The sequence below is a fragment of the Vigna unguiculata genome, chromosome 11 (assembly GCF_004118075.2).
Source record: "Vigna unguiculata cultivar IT97K-499-35 chromosome 11, ASM411807v1, whole genome shotgun sequence".
Taxonomy (NCBI): Eukaryota; Viridiplantae; Streptophyta; class Magnoliopsida; order Fabales; family Fabaceae; genus Vigna; species Vigna unguiculata.
Genome location: NC_040289.1, coordinates 9,777,701 through 9,800,282, shown reverse-complemented (window position 1 = coordinate 9,800,282; position 22,582 = coordinate 9,777,701). Strand labels below are relative to the sequence as shown.

The window sequence follows — 22,582 nt, the reverse complement described above, 5'->3', positions numbered from 1 at the left end:
TATCCCTTACCGTGGTGTGCGTAGTAGCCATTAGGTTTTGAGAATTTAACATGTCTGCATCATGGTTGAAGTGGGTGGGAATAAGGTGTACCCATTTAAAAAAATGGTTATGTCACTCGTTGTCCCACATTTAAATGCTAAGTAATGATTTGGGTTATGCTAACCTACGCTAAATCATTTGAACAAAAGCTTTTCCCTCGTTGACTTTCTTTATAAGTATCCCTTTAAACAGTCCCCTTGGTGGCATCAATAATTTATAAAATTTGTTAATTAAGTGATGTAAGAGGAAGTTATAACGAGAAATTTTGCAGATTGTACCATACGTCTTGCATACGAAAAAATTGCAGTTTATGTGAAAAAGGGTGTTATCGTAAGTGCAAGCTTGCACTTTTATGCATTACATTGTTTTCCCTCACCCTCATTAAAGTAGTAGCCATTAAGTTTTTACAATTTAACATGTGTGGTTCATGGTTGAGGTGAAATGTAATAAGGTGAACCCATTTCAAGAAAGGGTAGTGTCACTCGTGATCCCGAATTTAAGTGCAAACCAAGGTGTGCACTTTGCTAACCTACGTTAAATGATTTGAACAAAATCTTTCCCATTCTTCACTTGGCTTATAAGTATCCCGTTGGTGGCGTGAGTAATTTATACACTTTATTAATAAAGTTAACTCACACCAAGTACTAAGGAATTATATTTGTAAATTTTGCAGATGGTGCCATATGTATTGCATAATAAAAACTTCCAGTTTAAGTGCAAAGTCATGTTATCGTAAGTGCAAACCTGCACTTTCTACATTACATTATTTTCCCTCACCCTCATGAAAATAGTAGCTCTTAAGTTTTGAGAATTTAACATGTTTGGTTCGTGGATGAGGTGGGTTGGTATAAGGTGAACCCATTTCAATAGATGGTTGTGTCACTCCTCATCTTGGATTGAAGTGCAAACCAAGGTAATGCAGAAAAATGCAGGTTCGCATTTACGAACCCATTGCTTTGCACATAAACTGGAAACACCAATCCTGCAGATTCTGCTTTAAAGTGACTATTTTCTACAACTGACCTTCCGCTTCCGCTCTTGAACAATACTGTTACAAAAAAAATCCACACTTTATCAAATATTCACCAAAAAGGGAAAAAAATGCCTCATTTCCACAAACCTAAACCTTAAACCACGAATTTGTTGCAGTGGGTAAACCCAATACTTTTTCTGCTCCACCAACGGGGAAATGACGAACCCCATCAAAAAATAACTTTGAAAACGGAGGAACAACAAACTTGGGGAATGGAGGAAGAAGAAACTTAGGGGATGGACAAAGAAGACACTTCAAAGATGGAGGAAGAAAAAACTTAGGGGAAGGAGGAAGAACAAAATTGGGGATGGAGAAAAAACAAACTGCTCTCCACTTCTCTCACGACTTCCACTCCTTTCCCGAATCAACCTCCCTTTCTCTCTCGCTCTCAACCTCTCTCTCTCCTTGCTTCTCTTACTTTTGTCACTCCATCAACCTCTCTTTCACTCTCTTTCTCTCTCGTACGTGGAAGTGTGAAAAGAAAAATTAAAAATTAAAAAATCACTGCCATGTCAGGTAGTGAGAAAAGTTGTTAAAAAAAGGTTGTTAATATATCATTTTCCTATATGGATATAGTAACTCTTTCAAGTTTGTCAAAACATTCTTTTATTTTCAAAAAAAAAAGTAAGAATTTTGAAAAGCTAGTTATAATGAAAAAAACAAATAAGTGATAATTTATAATTTTATTATGTACACACCTTTTATAGTTTTATTATGCATTGATTAAAATTTCCATTTGTCTTATTTCCAATTTTAGTTTAATTTTATTATTAGTAACAAATTGGGTTCATTTAATATAATTGTTTTAATTTTGTATTTTTATCTTATCTAACCTTTGTTTGTTATTAGAGCCATAATTTTCCTTGTAAATATCTTTTTGGCTTATTCTAGTTGTATTTTATGGGCTTCAAAATGGACAAATGTATTGTTGGATTTGGACTCCTCTAATATTTTTTACGATTGTTAGAAGTTGAGGTAGATTTTACTTTTGTAATTGAGCTTCTAAACCTTGATAGGGGCCATAATAGACCCATAATGTTTTTGGGTTTGTTGGGTTTGTTGGGTTTGCAAAATTATGGTTTAGGTTCACAACCTATTTGAGGCCTAATTCTACTAAAAACAACACATAAAAATTAATTGCATAAGTTATAATTTATTTTCATCTTTTCATATTCTTTTGTTGCATTTTAGTTATTTCCTAATGAAGAACTAAATCTATAAGGATCAATTCATATAATGAACATTGTAAGACCCTTAATTAATAAATGCGGGTCGTGGAAGCCTTTATGGCATTTAATAGTGGTTGATATGATGTGGAATAGTACTAGCTCAAATGGTTGAGAGTACTTTGGTTGTGTGAGAGGACTTGGGTTCAAGTCCTATGTATGCCATTTATGTGTTATTTAGTTATTATTGTTTTAATAATATGAATGTGCATGTTAAGTAAGAATATATTAATTGAGTTATGTTAGTTTAGCATGAAACATGAATTTGCATGATGGTTAACATTGACTTAATATTCGCAGGGTTAGGGGTTCAAACCTTGGTGAGACCTAAATTAAGTTTTCTTTTTGCTAAACTTGATTTTTGACAAAGAAGAGAAAGAGGTAGGGAACCTAGTAGCCAAAGGGGCTGAAAAACAATCCCATAATGGTCTGGAATGACACTTATCACAAGCATTAAAACCAATTTTCGTTTTTGGCTAATTAACCTTCATTAAGAAGTAATTAAAAGACAAATTGAAGGGAGAAAGAGGGTTTTCTTGGTCTGGACTGCTATTGCACAAGAAGGGAGAGAAATCAGAGGGAAGGGAGTGAGTTGGGTGAGTTTTGAGTGAAACTGAGGGCTGTCTTGAGAGAAAGGAGAAGGGAGACATTGGCGGTCAAGGGAAAGCTTGCGAGAGCTAAGGAAAAGCTACGGAAAACCCAGGTTAGGGGATTTCGTATTGCATTTTTTATTTCTATATTGTATGAAGATGTGTTTTGGGCCATACTTGAATTGGGAAAACCTCAATTTCTGCTTTATTTCACGTTTTCTGGATTTTTTCAGAAACCGCCTGGCGGCGCATGAATTGCTGCCTAGCGGCACATGTGGTTACACCCAATTTTCTGGGTTTGCGGATGATCCGCCTGGCGGTCGGGAGTGACCCGTCGGGCGCTATACTGTTGTTGCTATTTTTTTTTTCTCGTTTGGGTGATTGGTCAGTGATGTTGTGTTTGGATTGAATTCTTATTGCACATATATCAATTGCATGATGAATTATTGTTTGTAGTGACTAAATTGATGAAATTTGCATGAACTTGAAAATTGCATGAATATCAATTGGTGGGTTGATTAATTGGGGATTTCATAGTCGCACTAGATTAAGTGGTAAGGTTAGTGGAATTTCGTATATGGAGGAGTATTATTAAGGAATAATGAATATAAACATGTGAAGGCCGCCTATTGGATCGTAAATCGAGTGGAATCAGAATTGTAGGGGTTGGAATAAGGTTTGAAGGTGTTGAGGATATTTCTGGGTTCCTGGAACTGCAAGAACCGCTTGGCGGCACCATATTGGCCGCTAGGCGCCACACCAGAGGTGCATGGTGTGTTGATTCATGAAAAACGCTATTTTTCGTACTTTTCGCGTAACAGTAACCGCCGGGTGGTATTTTAGTCCCGCTGGCGCTAGTCGTCTGATTCTGGGCGCTAGGCACCACCAATTTTTCTGGTTCGCACAGTTTTCGTAAACTTGCATTTTCCGATTTGTTAATCGTCCTATTTAGGTGAAATTTTGACAGGTGGTCCATAACATGTGGTTCTTCACTTTGAACGGAGGAGATTGGATTTGAAGGTCAGTAGCTAGAGATATACATTATTTAATATTGATGATTTTGGAGTTTGTAAAATACATGAATAAGCCTTTGATGAGTTCAAGTAACTTCTAATGAAGCATAATTGGGTGCATGTGGTAAGTTAAATTCAGAATGTATGTTAATTGGGTACGAGTGAGATAATTATGTGAGATATGGTATGGATGGTGAAACTTTACCCTAGTCGTGGTTTTGTGCTTGTGAATTTTTATTGAGGTACATATGCAATATTGACAAAAGTGTGGTGTCATGAGTTTATAAAAATATCAGACTGTATGATCCTAAGACGGGGTGTATGTGGAATATATGTGGCATGTTTAAAGGGGTAAGTGAAGGAGAGTATGGGTGCATGACAATACTTGATTTGATGGCATGTTTGAATGGGTGTGGTGTAATCTTATTATAGTTGTATAACTGGAAAACCAGGTTGTGTTGTAAATTGTTATGTTGTATGATTGGGATCCCTTGGGGATCTGTTTAAGTGCCAAGAAACCAATAGCACTATTCTACTAGTATGGCGCCTGGCAGCGCAAGCGAGCCACTAGGTGAACGGAACACAAATCAGTGGCAGTGGCCACTGTTGACGCGTGGTGCATGGCGGTAGGGAGGGTTCCGCCAGGCAGAATGGAATAGCAGAGGGGCTGGAAGGAGACTGGTGCCTGGCGGCGTGAGACGGGTGCGCCAGGCGATGGCGACGAGTGGCGCCTGGCGGCGGGACGAAGTCCACTAGGCGGTGATGGTGCAGAGATGATTTTGCAGGCGCATGGCGCTTGGCGGTACGTGTCCCTTGCCAGGCAGTGACGGTGCAGTGATGATTCTGCAGGCGCGTGGCACCTGGCGGTACGTGTCCCCCACCAGGGGTGACAGTGCAGTGATGATTCTGCGGGCGCGTGGCGTCTGGCGGTGTGTGATGCCCGCCAGGCGGTCTGAACCTAGTGTGTGCCTGGCGACGTGGGATGCGCGCCAAGCGGTTTTGGTTCAGTGATGGTGCGCGAGGAAATGTTTCTACACAGCTTTGAGGGATGTTCATGATGCGATGCTTTGGCTGGGGGCCCAGTTACGAGTGTAATCTTGTATTGGGGTAACACGTGACCACTCTAGGTTGTAGCCTGGTGGTTTAGGAAGTCCAGTGGAGTGTGGGAGTTGTGGCTCGTACGGCGAGGTTCAGGTGATTGCCCTCTTCAGAGTGATTCTGATAGAGCTTTGGTAGTCTGGAACAGCTACAAACTTCATGTTTGTTTCGGGGAACTCCACTTGGTGTCACGGTGAGATGTTGTGGCAATGTTATTCCCACGTGTGGACTATCAGGTGGTGGCCTGTAGTCGGAGGGGCGAGTAGACACTCGTGCAGCAAAGATCGATCATCGTCCTCACCTAAAGGGTATAGAAATGATAGACGTCTAATGAAAGTATTGGAAGTGGAGAAGTAAGGAACAAGGGAGAAGAACACTAACTCAGGGTTTTAAGGTTGCCATGTTGTATTTACTATTTTATGTGTTTGGTTTTATTTAAATGAGCTCACCCTATCTATGTGTGTGTGGCGATGATCATGTAACTTGTTACATGGGAGCAGATGATAATGCAGGTGAGCAGGCGGATACGTAGAGACGAAGTGGGGATCGTGACGAGATTATTTACTCAATTTTATTATGATTTACTTTTGTAATTTTTTATGGTTTGATTTTGTCATAACGGAATAGTATGATTTTAATTACTATGGAAGCTATGCTGAACTTTTAATTTTCCCGCGTTTTTGGGAAATTACGAGAATAAATGCGATGTTTTATAAATATTATTTTTTATTTATTTTTAAATAGTAATTTCCGGCTAGAACGTTACATTTGGTATCAGAGCCGTGATTTCAATGATTTCATGGGGTCTTTGGGGAGTGAGCCTATCGTATTGATATGTGTATGTATTGTTTTACCTTGGTATGAAATTAAAAAAATACAAGTTGTTTGATTTATCAGTTACAATGTGGCGCATACAGGCTATGGCGAATAGGAGAAGAAGAAGCGATGCAGGCGCTGATGAGATTGCTCAAGCGATCCACAGAATGGTTGATGCCATGCACCCTGTTGCAGCACAGCCTAGAGCCATAGTGCCACCCATTAGAGCAGTGACTATGGAGGATGTTCTGAAACACAAGCCGTCCAAGTTCAACGGCAAAGCTACCCTTGATGAGGCTGATGCTTGGCTCAAGGAGTGTGAGAAGATATTTAGAGTACTGTAGTGCACAGAGGCACAACAGTTGAATTTCGCCACTTTCCTACTTGTTGGCGATGCTGAGTACTGGTGGACAGGAATGTAGCAACAAATACAGACCCGACAAGAAGAGGTGAACTGGGTAAACTTCAGGAAGAGGTTCCTGGAGAAGTATTTTCCAGACTCGGCAAAACATGCACTCGAGGCGGAGTTTCTGACACTACAACAAGGTAGTAAACCAGTACAGGCTTACATAGACCGGTTCGAGTACTTGGCGAGATTCTACTCGCAAGGGATCATAGAGGAATGGCGTTGTCGCAAGTTTGAGGGAGGCTTGAGGCATGAGCTGCGTATATTCCTGATGCCGCTACGGATCAGAGAGTTTCCAATTCTGGTGGAGCAGGCCAGGACTGTGGAGGAGTTAGAGTTTGGATCTAGTCGAATCACGAGGACGCAGAAGAATACCTCTGAGACCAGACATCAGAAGGCGCCATACGACAGGTCTTCGTCGCCATCTTCAGGCCTGAGATGTTATAATTACGGTGGGCCCCACCTTCGCAGGAACTGTACTAAGGCTCCGGGCAGTTCAGGTGCTAGTAATGAATATGTGAAGTACAAGTGCGAGAAGATGGGACATTATGCGAGTCAATGTCCAGATAAGAAGGCGATCGAAGAAACACCATCATCGCAGAAGCAGCAGAGGGTGATAGTTGATCGACCTCGAGCAGCAGGGAGAGTGTTTGCATTAACCAATACTGAGGCCACTAAGTCAGGTAATCTCATACTTGACCGATGTTTATTGTTTGATAACAATGTTTTGGTACTGTTTGACTCTGGAGCTACTTACTCGTTCATCTCACAAGAATGTGTGAGTAGACTGGGACTAGTAGTCCAAGATTTGGGGTACGAACTGGCGGTCTCGACACTTGCCTCGGGAGAAGTCTTGACCAACTTAGTTTGCGTCGGATGTCTTATTGAAGTGGCAGGACACAAGTTTAAAGTGAATCTCGTTTGTTTACCGTTGGAGGGTCTGGACGTAATACTTGGCATGGATTGGTTATCGGACAATCACGTCATTATGAACTGTAGACAGTGCAGTGTAGTGTTTTCTGAAGCGGATGGGTAAAGACGACGTTCTGCAATTTAGAGGAAAGGCATGTGTACGCAGGGGTCAAGTATTGCAGAAGTACATTGCAGACCCTCCGCATGTGTTGGAAGCTAACAAGATCTAGGTTCATGACGGATCTGACTGTGGAGATGGAGGACTTAATGAGATAGTCTTAACCGCAACTAATTTTTAATAAACACTAATTTTTAAGGACGAAAATTTTTAAGGTGGGGGAATGTAAGACCCGTGAAATTTAATTAATTAAATAAATAATTAATTAATTAATAAATGCGGGTCGTGGAAGCCTGTATGGCATTTAATAGTGGTTGATGTGATGTGGAATAGTACTAGCTCAAATGGTTGAGAGTACTTTGGTTGTGTGAGAGGACTTGGGTTCGAGTCCTATGTATGCCACTTATGTGTTATTTAATTATTATTGTTTTAATAATATGAATGTGCATGTTAAGTAAGAATATAGTAATTGAGTTATGTTAGTTTAGCATGAAACATGAATTGGCATGATGGTTAGCATTGACTTAATATTTGCAGGGTTAGGGGTTCAAACCTTGGTGAGACCTAAATTAAGTTTTCTTTTTGCTAAACTTGATTTTTGACAAAGAAGAGAAAGAGGTAGGGAACCTAGCAGCCACGTTAAGGCAGCCAAAGGGGCTGAAAAACAATCCCATAATAATAATTTCCGGCTAGGACGTTACAAACATTAAACAAAATATCGTCTTCCTTTTATTATTTTGTTTGCTAATTTTTGTGGGGACTCCTAAGACTTGATTTTTTCTAGCCTTTTGTTGATAAGATCCGCACTAAGCTCTCCTCTTTGAAAGGAAAGTTGCTCAGCATGATAAGGAGGATTCAGTTGGTAATCTAAATATTTGTTAAGATGACTTTGGTAGAGCTCATGTGGCTTCATTTTTTCTTAAATCAAAATATCAAAAGTATTTGTACTATAATTTGTCCTCAATTTGACATGGTGTTAAGAATCCATATGATATTGATCTGGAAAATATGTTTTTGATTTTGGGTAAAGATGACAATATTAATTTTGGGAATGATCGTTGGGGTTCTGACATTTGTATATTTAAATTGGCAAGAATACCTTACCTTGATAGGTCAAATTAATTTATGTTATTCACTCTACTTGGATAAGTGTTGGTTGGAATTTTCCTTCTTTTGTTACCAATTTATGTGATTTTTCTTCCTTTATTGTTAATGATGATGATGATGATGATGATGATGATGATGATGATGATGATGATGACGTACTCAATTGGGTTTTTTATGCTTTTGGCTTGCCTTCTAAAAAACTTGCAAAACATTTTTATTCTTTTCATGTGGCATGTGTTGATCGGGGGAAACTTATTTGGTTGCGTGTAGTGTCACGTGCTAAAACTTTGGTGCTTTGGAAGCTTTTATACAGTTAATTACCTACTAATTTGGAGGTACAAAAAAGAAGGGGCTTTCTATGTTCTTTGTGTTTTTTATGTGGATGAGATTTTGAATCTCATTCTCATTTATTCTTCATTTAGTCTGTTGTTATGAGATTATGAGAGTGTTACAAGGTCCATTTTAGGATTTGTGGTTTTCATCTCTGGATTCGGTTGTTCAGTTTATGAGGACTCTTTCTAGTCCTCTAGTTAATGTGATTGAGGTGGTTGCGGTTACTGCAGTTATCTGGATGATTTGGAGCACAATTATAATAGATTTCAGGTCTTTTTTACATTTACTTATGCTATTTTTCAAATTAAAGGGTTGGTGTGAATGGTAGGGAATAAATCTAATAAGCATGTAAGTAACTTTGTCTTTATTCTTTTAGTGCTGAAATTTTTCAATATTCATACACGAGAGAGCAAAGCAATTTCGTTTAAGGAAATTATCTGGTAGGTTCCATATGCTAATTGGCTTAAGGTGAATATTGATGGTGTAACTCAGTGATGTTTTGCTTTGGCTATGTGTACTTGAATTTTTCGAGGACACAAAGGAGATATATTTAGTTTTTCAATTTATTTAGGGTAAAACTTCACTTTAAGTTGAGTTTATAAGGGTTATTTATGCTTTGAAGCATGCATGAAGGGAGGGCTTTCGACGCTTTGGTTGGATAATGATTCTATTTTGGTTTATAAATGTTTTGTGGATCAACGAGTGGTACCTTGTGCTCTTAAAAGGAGATGGTGCAGATGCTTGTTCATTTATTCAGCATTTGCAGTTTAAGGTTTTTCATGTTTTTTGTGAGGGTGATCATTTCGTTGATAAGTTAACTAATTTGACTTTTACTCATCAAGAACAATATAAGTGGTCTGATGTATTGTCACCATATATTTCTTTAGATTTTTTTTAAAGAACAATGATATTTATGCTTTAAAGCATGCATGAAGGGAAGGCTTTCGACGCTTTGGTTGGATAATGATTCTATTTTGGTTTATAAATGTTTTGTGGATCAACGAGTGGTACCTTGTGCTCTTAAAAGGATATGGTGCAGATGCTTGTTCATTTATTCAACATTTGCAATTTAAGGTTTTTCATGTTTTTCGTGAGGGTGATCATTTTGTTGATAAGTTAACTAATTTGACTTTTACTCATCAAGAACAATATAAGTGGTTTGATGTATTGTCACCATATATTTCTTTAGATGTTTTTAAAGAACAATGATATTTTGACTCTCATAATTTGACTCCATTTTGTACTCCCTGAATTGGCTTAGTATTGGACTTTGATTCATTCAAAGAAAAATATAGTAGTACATTAATCAATGCTTCACGTTAAAGTCACATTAGGGAGAGAGAGTACAAAATAGGAGTCAAAATATGATTTTCCTTTTTTAAAATAAGTTCAAGTTGTTTATGTTTTGTGAAGTATAATTTCTTATCATGGGTTTCTTGCGGTCCCCCTAAGTTTTTGTATTCTTTTATTGTTAATTTATTTTAATAAATTTTCATGTGATGACAAATGATAGATAAGTTTTGTGATATCACCATAATTGAGATATCAAAATTTATAATGACGTTTGACATTAACTTATTAACTTATGATACCAATTTACATTTCTAAAATTATAATTGAAATTAAGAATTCATTGAATTTTAATTTAATAATTGAATACAAATTAATTGAATGACATTGAAATTTAATTCTTATAAATGACTAATTTTAATTATTTAAACTTAGATCTAATCTTTAGAAAACAATGATTTTTGAATTGTTTAATTATCTGAATATGTAGATAGATCTATCTGAATCTTCTGAAATTTGCTTTTAATATTTAATTTAGTTTTTCAGTTTACATTTCATGTTCTTGAATCCTTAAACCCTCAATTTTTATTACTACAGCAACTCAAATATTGAAATTGACCTCTATTTTGTATTCTATGCTACAATATTTAAAGAAAGTCTAATATTTTATTTTCACTTAGACCTTGGAAATCAGGAAGATCACTTCAAACTAACTTTAAATTTGCCATTTCAGAGGCTCGTAAATTGTGTTTAGAGAGTGCTTACATTATGGCTGTCCCCTATTTAATTTACTGCAGTCTTGGCCTGTTTTCTCTTTCAAGAATGATACGATCATCATGAAAGCATTTAAAATTCAAATGGTCATCCATTTCTAGAAGCGTAAACTTGCACTTCTTTCATTGACAGTCTGCAACTCAACCCCAAAAGGGGCAATAGCTCCCTACCCATTCTATAACCTGCAATTAGAATAGCCATGATCTTGGAATTTGGCACACTAGATGAAAGTTGTACCTTACCAATCAGTGTCAAGCATGCAAACAGAGTTCAAGTGAAACTCTGAAGCAGTTACACAAATGCTTCCATAAGCAACCAAAGCGAGAATTTGCCCAAGTTGCATTCATTCATTAAATGAAAGTTGTACCAAAGTAGGGTACAATAAAACACAGGTAGAGGGATGCTTTCTCTAAACTACATACTTTGGCATACCGTCATTATTGTCCAATTGATTAAGAACTCCTGGCACACTAATTCACAAAAGCATAACCAAGCCAAAAAATCTTGGCTCCTTGGAAAGCTAGTAACTCTGATCACAGTGCCTGAGCAACACTTTTAAATTCATTCAAGCAAGATTGAAGCATCTTCTGACGCTTCATGAGAGACTCTCGTTCATTTTGTAGCACATCTATGGCCCCAGGAGCTACAAACATGTCCATGAATTTCTCATCGTTTACAGCAAATAAATCCAACCCAAGGGCCACGAATATCCGGTCTCGGCTGCACAAGGTAGCATAACAAATAAGGCTATTGTCCCATAGAAAATGAAAGTTAAATGTACTAAGGTATGTGGACCATTTAGACAGAATTATTATGTCATGTAATTGCACAAGTGTACGCGAACTTAAAATAATTGAGGGTTCAAACTATACCCCGTAGTTGCTCCTTTTCCAAGTTTTAGTCCTTACATAATTTTATATAGCGGTTTAGTCAATAGAAAACTAGTTAAGTTCCGCATTTGCGTAAGCACAAACTGATTTCAAACAAGACAGAAGCTTACCAAGGGGTTAGAAATCCAGAATTTAATGTTGATGTCACGCCTCTCTCAACAAGAACTTCACGAATACGTGCAAAATGCTGAGCAGCTGATATACAGATATCCGCGTAAGCTGAACTTGATCTCTCTCCATTTCCAAATAAAGCGCCACCATTTTGCAGCGCAACATAGTCAGAATTTTTGCTATTCCCTCCCATTCTGGACGCTCTCTTTCTTGGTCCCACGTCATTGCAAATTCCAAGCTCCTTTTTAACCACCCCATATACTGCATCACCTGGTTGATCAGGAGATGGGGTCTCAGGGATAGTTATGTGACTTTCTCTCAACGGATCTCTAGTTTCTGCGGCTTTACCTGGTGTGGTTTCTTGTGCATTGTTTTCTGGAGGTATATTTTCCTGATCCCTCCTTGCATCGTGGGAAGCTGAACCAGTATCACTTAGCTCAAGGAAAAACGAAGAGGCTGAAGCCTGGCTGAATTTGTTATAAGAGGGTGCATAGTCATTGAAGTAGCAGACCTGTGAGTATGGACTAGTAGCAGAATCAAGATGGTGCCTTACAAGCTGCTTGCAATGCTTGGCAAGATTCCCTATGAAGCGATTATAAGCACATCTTAAAGCAGCATGGAAACCTACATAGCCATCCATGTCTCCCCCTTTAATCTCACCTTCACGAACATAAGCACCAGTCAGAGATTTTCTAATCAGTTACAGGGAAGCATATACACAAAATCTAGAGGATAAAATTGAACAAGAGCATTCTCAAAATATACACGAGATAATAAAAATAATTCCATGAAATTGACATAAAATGAAAATGAATTATTACCATAGGAACATAGTGAAAGAAGATAGCACAATACTTTTTTATTGTTGTATCATTTCAGTTCTCGGAGGACAAGAAAATTTTCAAACGCTAATTCCATGAAATTGACATAAAATGAAAATGAATTATTAACCATAGGAACATAGTGAAAAAGAAGATAGCGTAACACTCTGTAATTGTTGTATCATTTCAGTTCTCGAAGGACAAGAAATATTCAACTTCCTAAACAAATTAAATTAGCGTTTCAACTCCTCCCAATGGCATTTTGTAAGAATCTTTAAGCTGAAGAAATCATAACCTCTGATAGAAACCGGTATCTGACTACAAATCTTAATGAGTTTATGCCTAATCAATCTCACAAAACTAGCCTGTAAAGAAAGAATTGCATTGCACTTATACATTATAATTTGAACTTATTCCTTCCTAGTGCATATGGGACTTCCAACAAGAAAGAATATAGGATTTCTCCCTCAATACACTGTCTACCCTGCAGAACTTCAAGGCCCTCCCATCCCAGAGGCCTAAGTTTTGAGTTGACATGACATCCCTCCTTTATTTATATACAGCTGGTCTACCAACAAAATCCCACCTTCAATTGGACCTAATGAATTGCTGTCCCATTAAATAACCCGTTGCATTTCTTAGACTAAAATAGCTAACTATCGAAGAATGACATGATGCCATGATTTAGAACAGAAAAAGGAACAGCTATCGAAGAAAATTGTAACATTTAAGTAATGAAGACAGAACCTAATAACTAAGGTTCTTCACTTACATTCTAAATCTTGAATACGGTTTCTTTCTAAAGCTAAATCAAATAAACTTCCCAAGACAAAAGCAAGTCGGTCACAAGCAGTGTCAAGAAGAGGAGATAGCCATGATTTAGCAGCCGCTCGAGCAATCTCTGCAGCAGCTTCTGTTCTTGCTCTTCCCCCACCTCGACCAGCGTGGGCGAGTAATATATTTGCAACCTGTTATAAAAGATACCTAAGAATTCGAAGTTGAAAATTGAATGATAAAGGAATATATTCCTCACACGTTTATGAAAAGTAAATCACCTTCTCCCTCGACACTGAGGGGCATTCTATGGAATATGCTGCACAACGAAATTCATGCATCACCCTCTCAAATGCAGCTCCTCCATAAAGACGAAGAGTAGCATTGGGAGGATTTACAGAGGCAATGACACCAGGCCAAACGCCAATACCACTTTGTGACCTCTCTTCTACTGTTGTTTTCCCCCACTGCTCAGGGGAAGGATCTGCAGCACCATCGATCAATGCACCCTGGAAAAGTGCAAAAGAAATGGTTATTAACTTCAAATAAACATCCGTAATCCTTGAAACCATTTTCTAAAAGGATGCTTAATATTGCAGGTCATTGGTGTGCAAAGAAGCTACATGCCTATAGTTTACTTTAAACCAGTGTCCAAAGTTAAAGGTTGTAAGGCAATGAAAACCATTATTCATACGTTATCCATCAGAAGAAAACAAATGAAAACGAGAAGAAACTTGTTACGTATAACTAGCCATCAATGAAGAAAAAGTTTCAAATAGATAAGTGCTATCACAAAAAAAAAATGGTTCAATACTAATTGTTAATTTAGTTCAACATCAGTTCATGCCTAGCTAAAATATTAGACATAATGATTACCCACCACATGGTTGCTGATAGAAGCCACGTGCATCATTGCAAATTTCCTGAGATGGGAAACATCTGAGGTGGCCTGTATTTTCGAATCCATTCTAGCAAGTTCAGAAGTCACTTCACTGCAGCGTTGCTCTAGTAAAGCAAGCGTTGCTGGGGCGGCTTCTTTGTATTTCTTCTGAAGCTCCGACTCCAAATAATCTCTCAAACGGCCAAAGCCAATATAAGATTTGAATTTTTCTTCATCGAAACCTCCCTTTACACCCTCACGCAGATGACGAAGAACCTCTGAATCCACCTGAGAAATCTGCCTCCGGAACTCATCATTTGAAACATTACCCCTATCCTTTGGAAGTGCCACAAAAAAGGGGTGAGTGCTATCCCCAAGGTAACCACTCGCACTCAAATAGCGATCCACTTCCCACCGGTCACCAAATTCCTGCAAGCATTGCAAAGCTGATCATTAAAACCAGTCTCTAAAAATACAGCGTACTATGTGACCATTATATGCATCAAACTATGGTGTGATGAAGGATGAAACATCTCAGTGGCTGCCACTACTACAACCACATCAAGTGGCCGTTACGGCTGACTGCATTGCCACAATGCAACCACAACTGCAATCACAATTTAAATCCATGCTTATGCAGCCTAATGGCAATATCATCAACCTCAAGATATACATCGATTGTTGATTACATACTAATAGTTTATTTTCCTTTCCTGTCATAACTTGATGAGTAGTGTGATTCATTAACTCCTGAGCCAAAGACATACCACCACAAAAGTCTTATCACATTGCGTGAAATCGACTACATGGATCACATTAAAATGAATACTAAATTCTCAGGAATAACATTCAGCATAAAATCTCTCTAACAATTTCTGCCAACCAACCAGTAAAATAGATTTGTCAAACTTTTACTGTTGCAACAAAAAGGTTTCGTCCATACCTTTAGACGGTTATCAAATTTGGAGACAACAATCACTGTCCGTCTATATGTTGGGTCAATTTCGCGAATGGCATCCAACCACAATGAGGAGCACCACTCAACACTACTCTGCTGAAGGAACAAGAGAATGCGATGAGGAGGACTAGCCAAGGACTTCACCATGGAAAGGATTTCATCAGGTGTGTTCTCTGGCTCACCCTTCTTTGCCTGCAGTGTCAGATGAGTTCCCATAAATACAATTCAGCGGGCATAAATGTCAAACCTTCACTTCTCACAGGCCAAGAATTTCAAGAACTCACCTTAAGAACAAACCCAGGTGTGTCAATAATAGTAAGGTTAGGACAATGTGCATACTCGGCTCTCATTACAATTGGCTTTGGAGAAACTGCTGCCTTTGTTTTCTTCAAAAGTGCCTCAGTTCTGGACTTTATAACGTCAGCAATCGCAGATGCCAAAACTATGGGACTTCCATACTCTTCTGAATCCTCCTCCTGTGTTTCCAATACTCGAGAATAAAACATATTGGCAAAACAAAAAGAAATGTAAATTCAAAACCAATGCTGCCAAATGGTCAAACTATGAACCAAACACCTAACTAATTTTAATTTAATCTCAACCAAATTAAGTTATGCCTTTTCAAAGAGTCAAAGCTTAGAACCAATCAACCCGAACCTAGCTTGGCGGCATATAAACAATACAAAATAGAAGAACCCATTTTAATTTTTTGTTTTTAGTTTTGTACTTTTAATGAAATTAAAATCTTATCACTTTTTAATCTCGTGATCTGAATTTCTTTTGAAGTACACCACACATTATACAAAACTCTTGATATATTTCATTCTATTTTTTCACCAAAACCTACCTTTGTGAGTGTTTAACAGACAAATAGATTGAAATGCAACATGCTGCAATGTTTTTTTTTTTAGTTTTATTGACTAAATTGACTGATACTTGTTGAAGTTAGGAATCAAATTGGTTAACTTAGATTATGCTTGGATTGATAGAATGAGAAAGAATAAAATGGAATGCATTATTAAAATTAAAATGTGATGAAACAAACATCTCCATTACATTTTTTTGATGTTACCATTGAATGACACAAAACTTCAATTCCATTTACTCCTTAAGATGAAGGAGATAAACATGAAATAGGATTCACTAGTTTCTACTATATGCTTCATTATGTCTTTAGTTAGTGAAATTTGGAGTAAATCCGATTTTAATCTCCTAAATTTAACAAAAAAGAAATTTTAGTTCATCAAATCTGAAAAGATGTTCATATTAAAGAAGTATTTTATTCAAATTTGAGGAACTAAATTAATTTTATCTTAAATTCGAGAGATATTCAATCCCAATTTTAGAGAAACTAAAAGCATAGGTCTTTCCATTGTATGTCATCCTCAATTTACCAATTCATATGACAAAAACACATTTGCCTCCATCGGTTCTACACCTGAATTAATGGAACATGACAACAGTATATTCCATTCCCCTCAACAAATTGTTCGAATTTCCAATTTCGGGCAAGAAAGTTTCCTTTCTAAACCAAATCCACCAATAGATAGAACTTCGAGAACTTAGTACATATTTGGTTGAAAATTACAAAAGTATTCTTTCAAATTCCAATAGAAATATGCTCGTTTCAAACCATGAATCGAGAAGAAAATATATGTTGCTTCTAGAGTAAAAATACTTTAACCTCTCCTAACTTTAATACAAACTAGTATAAGTATATTGCTATAATACACCCAATGTCACCCTCCTCTCTGACTCAAGCAGCAAATACAAGCCCAATGAGGAAAGAAACATTCAAAATTCAGAAACCCAACGGAACCAAACAATATCTCTACCAAACTTGGATTCTTGAAAGAAGATCCACTCTGCAACATTCAATTCACTAAAAGAGAACGGGAAAATTGAAAACCTGGAAGCGGCATCGTGGTTCGAGAGCGGAGGCGTCGTGAACCATCTGGAGTATGAGGGGTCTGCGCGTGCCCATCTCGACCTCGCGCACGTTGAACCGGAACCCGAGGAGCGCCTCCAAGAGCGAGCTCTTCCCGTCTGACTGGCCTCCGACCGCCACGATCTCTGGGATCGGCATCGTCTCGCTGAATGCCACAGCCGCGGCCTGTAGCCGGTTGTACGCCTCGAACCGCGACTTCGACTCCGCCTGGCTCCGCCGACTCTTCATTTTCGACGACGGGGTTTTCGACGGTGTTGAGGTGAGTGAGGGGGGAGTGTCGGAATCGGCGACGGTGAAGGACGACATAATGGAGACGGTGACGGTGGTGTGGAGGTGATGGAGTGGAGTTGAATGGAAAGAGCGAGGGAGAGACTTGAGTTTGAATTTGAATTTTGTGATGGGATTAATGCGGATTTCTTTAAATGGGCTTTGAGATGCAAAAGACCCAAAAGAAACGACCCTTTTGCCTTCTGAGTGCGATTACTCTTTTCGATAAGTAAGAAAATAATAGCCGCATAGGCTTTTTTTTTTTTTGGTTTAATTATACCTTTGGTTTCCATTTTGGAGTTAAAATCCCAAAATGATACCCAAATGTTTAAAAGTCTCAAAATGGTCTCCTTTTTTGTTGACGCCGTTAGAGAGAGTGCCACGTGTCAGTTCCTCGATTTTTTGAATTTTTTTATTAATTTTTTTTTTGAATTTTTTTTATTTTTAATTTTTTTATTAATTTTTTTAAAAAAATTAAAAAAATTGTCACGTGTCAAGTTGTCATCGTGCCACGTGTCAAGTTGTCATCGTGCCACGTGGCAATGACAGTGACACGTGTCAGTGTTACGCCACATGTCATTTTCTTAGTTTCAATTTGGTCCCTTTATTTTAATTTGTCTAAATTTAGTCCCAATTTTTGTAAAAATGGAGCAATTTTATCCCTCTCCAAATTGAAATCAAATTTAATTTCTGTATAAATGTACACAAATATTTCCATCAAAATTGATATTTCAAGTAAATATTTTTAACCAAATTAAGTTCATTTAATTAATATTTTACATTGAACTTTATTTAAAATGGTTTAAAAGTTGTTAATAGAAAATAATGTTAATAGAAAAAAAAAATCATAAATTACTTAGTTCATGTTACAATAAAACACATATAAATTTAAAATTTGAAAACAATTTTAAGTAAAGTAATTTAATAAAAATATTGGTATAACATTTATATAAAATTAAATTTTGTTTCAATTTGAAGGGGGACAAAATTGCTCCTTTTTACAAAAAATTGGGACTAAATTGAGACAAATTAAAATAAAGGGACCAAATTGAGACTAACAAAATGACACGTGGTGTAATATTGACACGTGCACTGTCACTGCCACGTGGCACGAGACACGTGACAATTTTTTGATTTTTTTAAAAAAATTCAAAAAAAAAATTAAAAATAAAAAAAATTCAAAAAAAATTAATAAAAAAATTCAAACAATTGAGGAACTGACACGTGACACTCCCTCTAACGGCTCAACCTTGACTTACCGGGAAGGGCAAATGTGAGACGTTTCAACAAAAAAGGAGACCATTTTGAGACTTTTAAAAATTTAGGTACCATTTTGAGATTTTGACTCCAAAATGGGAACGAAAGACATAATTAAACCTTTTTTTTCTTCCTCTTCACCCTTTTTTATTACAAAATTTTTATTAAACTATAAAATGTTTATAGTTTTCTGAAATAAAAATATTCATAAATTATAAAATAATTGTTATAAAAAATAATCATAAAATAAATATTTTTTATATATTTTTTATTTTGTAAATAATTTTTTATTATGACTAATCATTTGAATTTAAAATAATAGTTACTTGAAAAATAATTTTTTGAGTAATTATTTAAATTTAAAAAAGTAGTTATTAGAAAGATAAATTAGAAAAAAAAAATATTTTAGTCATGTGTCTTGTTTGAATTTTTTGTTAATCATCTTCTCTTTCGTGAACAAGTTCTTCAGATCTTGATTCACATAAATTATAGTCCATGCTTTATTGTGACAAGTGTCCTCTTATTATTCCCTTTCTATAAATTTTCCTAATAATAATAATAATAATAATAATAACTAATGTGTTTCCACAAGTTATATATATATATATATATATATATATATATATATATATATATATATATATATATATATATATCAATGATTTTTTTAATCAAGCATAAGTCACAAAACAATCATCATATGAACAAAAGACACAGCAATCCCTTTGATCCATCATACTAAAATGGATACGATAAATATAATACTTCAGCATTTCATTAGCCAACCAAAAAGTGTTATTTAATATTTGTTATACAACTGCAGAATGATATATATTCATTACTTGGTTACTATTTTACCACATATTAAGTTGTTATTAACAATTTTTTACTGATATGTGATTAGATATGTTAGTGCACACAAATAAATTCTGATAATAAATAAATACTAGTAGATGAAGTGGCGCAAACAACAATGGATTCATACATAAGATTATATATTTTTTTAACTTCAAACTATATTTGTATTGAAAATAATATTTAATCTTTACTAAATACATATTTTATATATTTAAGCATTACGAAGATATTAGTGATCCCCTATTTCAATGTGAGCATTACAAAATCAATATGTGGTATCATAAAAGGATAAGGAAACAATCTACTAATCTAAAGTTCCAATAATGTAGTAGTAATGAGAAAGTTGAACTACCATTGTTAAAAGAACATCCTTTTGTTCTGAACCAACTTCTTACTGATATTAATTCATTATAAGTAAGAACTACTAGTAAAACATTAGAACAAATTACATGGTGTTAGCGTTTTTCTCCCATGGAGCAAAGATAGATAGGTCTATTAATAACGGACGAGGTCCACCAAATATAAAAAATATAGGGTCAATCATGCCATAGAATTAGAAGTCTCTTACCACCAATTAGTGTAATTTCAAAGTTTGCACAACTATACATTTATGATATTGAGAATGAATTGCATAATAGAATCCAATCAGAGGTTAGTTTCTACATATAATAAATTATATGTAAATGAAATACGTATCAAAATCCAATCTTCGAGGTTAGACACCAATAATGCAACACAAATTAAAGAAATGAAAGTCAAACTTGGAGATGGTAAATTGTGTGAACCAAATGATGGTTTAGTAGAAATTGAAATTCCATAAAAAAAAGTTATATTAGACTTTAATGATCATATTCAAGCAATAGTCAAAAGCAAATACCCACATTACTGGAAAAATTACTCAAATCATAACTTTTTGCAATCTAAAGCAATTTTGGCAAGTAGAACTGAAACTATGAATGAATTAAGTTGGTTTTTTATATTAGTTTGGTTTTAAATAGCAAATTACATCCAATTCTTCATCAAATGATAAATGATTAGGTTTTGATGATAACAAAATCTATTATGTAGTGAAAATATATATTAAAGTGATTTGATAACTTAAAACATAACGTATTTAAGTCACAGATGAATAGAAAGTGTTTTACACAGACTAGACAAAGAAAAAATAACCAATGCTAGACTATAAGAAACCCATTACATGAATGTGTTGATTATAGTTATTGAAAAGATAATCGTTAGAATTTTGCTGGATTTGATTCTTTATTAACTTTTGTTGGTGTCATATCATATAACTCTTCATATGGAAAGTTTTGATAATATCTTCAAAATGATCTTTATTTAAAATTTCAAATATCTTCGTTGACACTTTAATCTTTTCCTTTCCTTCTTTGAGTCAGCAAGAACTTGATTTGAAAACTTTGATTTTTATCTCCTTTTCAATTTCTAGAAAATATTTGTTAAAGGAAACTTGTGCAAAAAATTATGTAATATCTCATTAGCAACATTATCAAAGTAAGATCAAAGTAATATTATTCACATATCAAAATATATAAAATATTTCTATATAAAGATAAAAATGGCTTAACATTTAAGGGAATTTTTTATTTGAAGGATAATTAATTTAAAACGTCTTTTCAATAATTAACGTTAAATTATCTAGAAATAATTTGAGCATTGTAACTTGATGAATTAAGATCAATTTAGTAACTTAAAAATGTGTATTTATCAATGCTATGGTCAAACAGTTGTAGTTTTGATGACTAAAGCTTTATAGTATCATCTGATTAGTTAAAGATTTAATTATCTAGTCAGCATGAGTATGATCTTCAACATGTATCATCTTATCGATTCAAGATTTAACCGTCTGGTTAGATGTAATGAGTTTCAATTGCAATAGTAAACATTAAACTATTCAAAGTATTTATGTTGAATCAATAAACTGTGATAAACCATTGTATCGTTTGATTAATGTTTGATATTGTTTCCCAACATAATATTGTTTTATCAGTGTATCAAACTGGTCATTTGATTAATGAGCTTGCAACACATATTCTTTGAATGACTATACTCATGTTATATGAAAAATAACATTTGTTATCATTAAAATTGCTTCATCTAATGGGGTTTATTTTCATTTGGTTCTAATATTTTTTACATTCAAGATTGGCACGGATGATGTTCATATAGAACTTAAGAAAATAAAGGCTATCCAAGAATGATCCACCTCTAAATATGTATAACTCTAAAGTTTTCATGGTTAACTAGCTTTTATAAAATATTTGTGAAAGGATTCTCTATTCTCGTTGCTCCTTGTAATGAACTTATTAAGAAGGATGCACGCCTTTCATATTGATGGGGGAAACAACAACACAAACAATATACCAGAGAATGCAACGGGTATAATTTCCCCTAACTTGCAAGAATCTATGAGGAGCAACAATCAAAGAGCAACAATACAAGATTAATGGACTCAAAGTCACAAAGAAGAACAAGATCACCACTTGTAGTAGTAGTGACATAATCATCCTCTTTCTGCTTGCCCTTCTTGTCTACATTGTCCTTTTTCCACTTAAAACAATATTTCTGAATGTGCCATGTTTTATTACAATAATGGCACTCTATATTCTTGTATCTTGACTTTGACTTGCTCCTGTTTTTCTCTCAACCACCTTTCGGTTCCTTTTTCTGACTTCTCCCCTTAATTTCTATAACAAGCATATCAGATTGAGATGAAGAACCATGTGTCTTCCTTCTCATCTCTTCATTAAAAACATCGCTCTTTGCCATCTGTAAAGAAATAATGCCCTTCAGGATGGAGTTTGTTATTGAAACCCCAAATATCTCCCAAGACTCTGGTAGAGTATTCAATAGCCATAGTCCCAAGACTTCATCATCAAAGTTTATACCCATTCCTGATAGTTGATCAAGGAGCCCTTGAAACTCATTTAAATTATCAGAAATAGAATAATTCTCCCTGTACCTCAAATTCATCAAGCAATCCAACAAATACAGTTTATTATTGTCCGACTTAGGAGCATACAAAGACTCAATCTTCTCCCACA

General features: G+C 35.6%; 2 protein-coding genes across 4 annotated transcripts; one reads left to right on the top strand and one right to left on the bottom strand.

The window, feature by feature from the left end:
- The first annotated feature begins 5,920 nt into the window (after positions 1-5,920).
- Positions 5,921-7,258, top strand: LOC114170165. Its single transcript, XM_028055645.1, has 2 exons — positions 5,921-6,151; positions 6,239-7,258. Exons 1-2 carry the CDS (start codon positions 5,921-5,923, stop codon positions 7,256-7,258), a joined length of 1,251 nt encoding a protein of 416 aa, XP_027911446.1.
- Positions 7,259-10,850: 3,592 nt separating this feature from the next.
- Positions 10,851-17,553, bottom strand: LOC114168511 (dynamin-related protein 5A). 3 transcript variants are annotated; one of them, XM_028053358.1, is made up of 9 exons: positions 17,100-17,552; positions 15,475-15,666; positions 15,176-15,382; positions 14,233-14,661; positions 13,634-13,861; positions 13,351-13,546; positions 12,106-12,417; positions 11,757-12,027; positions 10,851-11,476 (listed from the first exon to the last, which is right to left on the bottom strand). In XM_028053358.1, exons 1-9 carry the CDS (start codon positions 17,442-17,444, stop codon positions 11,290-11,292), a joined length of 2,367 nt encoding a protein of 788 aa, XP_027909159.1. In that variant the 5' UTR covers positions 17,445-17,552; the 3' UTR covers positions 10,851-11,289. The 3 variants fall into 3 exon arrangements, with proteins under 3 accessions (XP_027909159.1, XP_027909158.1, XP_027909157.1); XM_028053357.1 differs by having other exon boundaries at positions 11,757-12,405; positions 17,100-17,553; XM_028053356.1 differs by having other exon boundaries at positions 11,757-12,417.
- Positions 17,554-22,582: the final 5,029 nt, after the last annotated feature.

Excerpts from the sequence above, each read along its gene's own strand:
- LOC114168511 (XM_028053356.1), bottom strand. The coding sequence starts at position 17,444 with ATGTCGTCCTTCACCGTCGCCGATTCCGACACTCCCCCCTCACTCACC. Across the intron at positions 14,662-15,175 it reads AATTTGATAACCGTCTAAAG|GAATTTGGTGACCGGTGGGA; the intron begins GTATGGACGAAA and ends CAATGCTTGCAG. Across the intron at positions 11,477-11,756 it reads TCTGGATTTCTAACCCCTTG|CCGAGACCGGATATTCGTGG; the intron begins GTAAGCTTCTGT and ends TACCTTGTGCAG.
- LOC114170165 (XM_028055645.1), top strand. The coding sequence starts at position 5,921 with ATGGCGAATAGGAGAAGAAGAAGCGATGCAGGCGCTGATGAGATTGCT. Across the intron at positions 6,152-6,238 it reads AGTGTGAGAAGATATTTAGA|CAACAAATACAGACCCGACA; the intron begins GTACTGTAGTGC and ends ACAGGAATGTAG.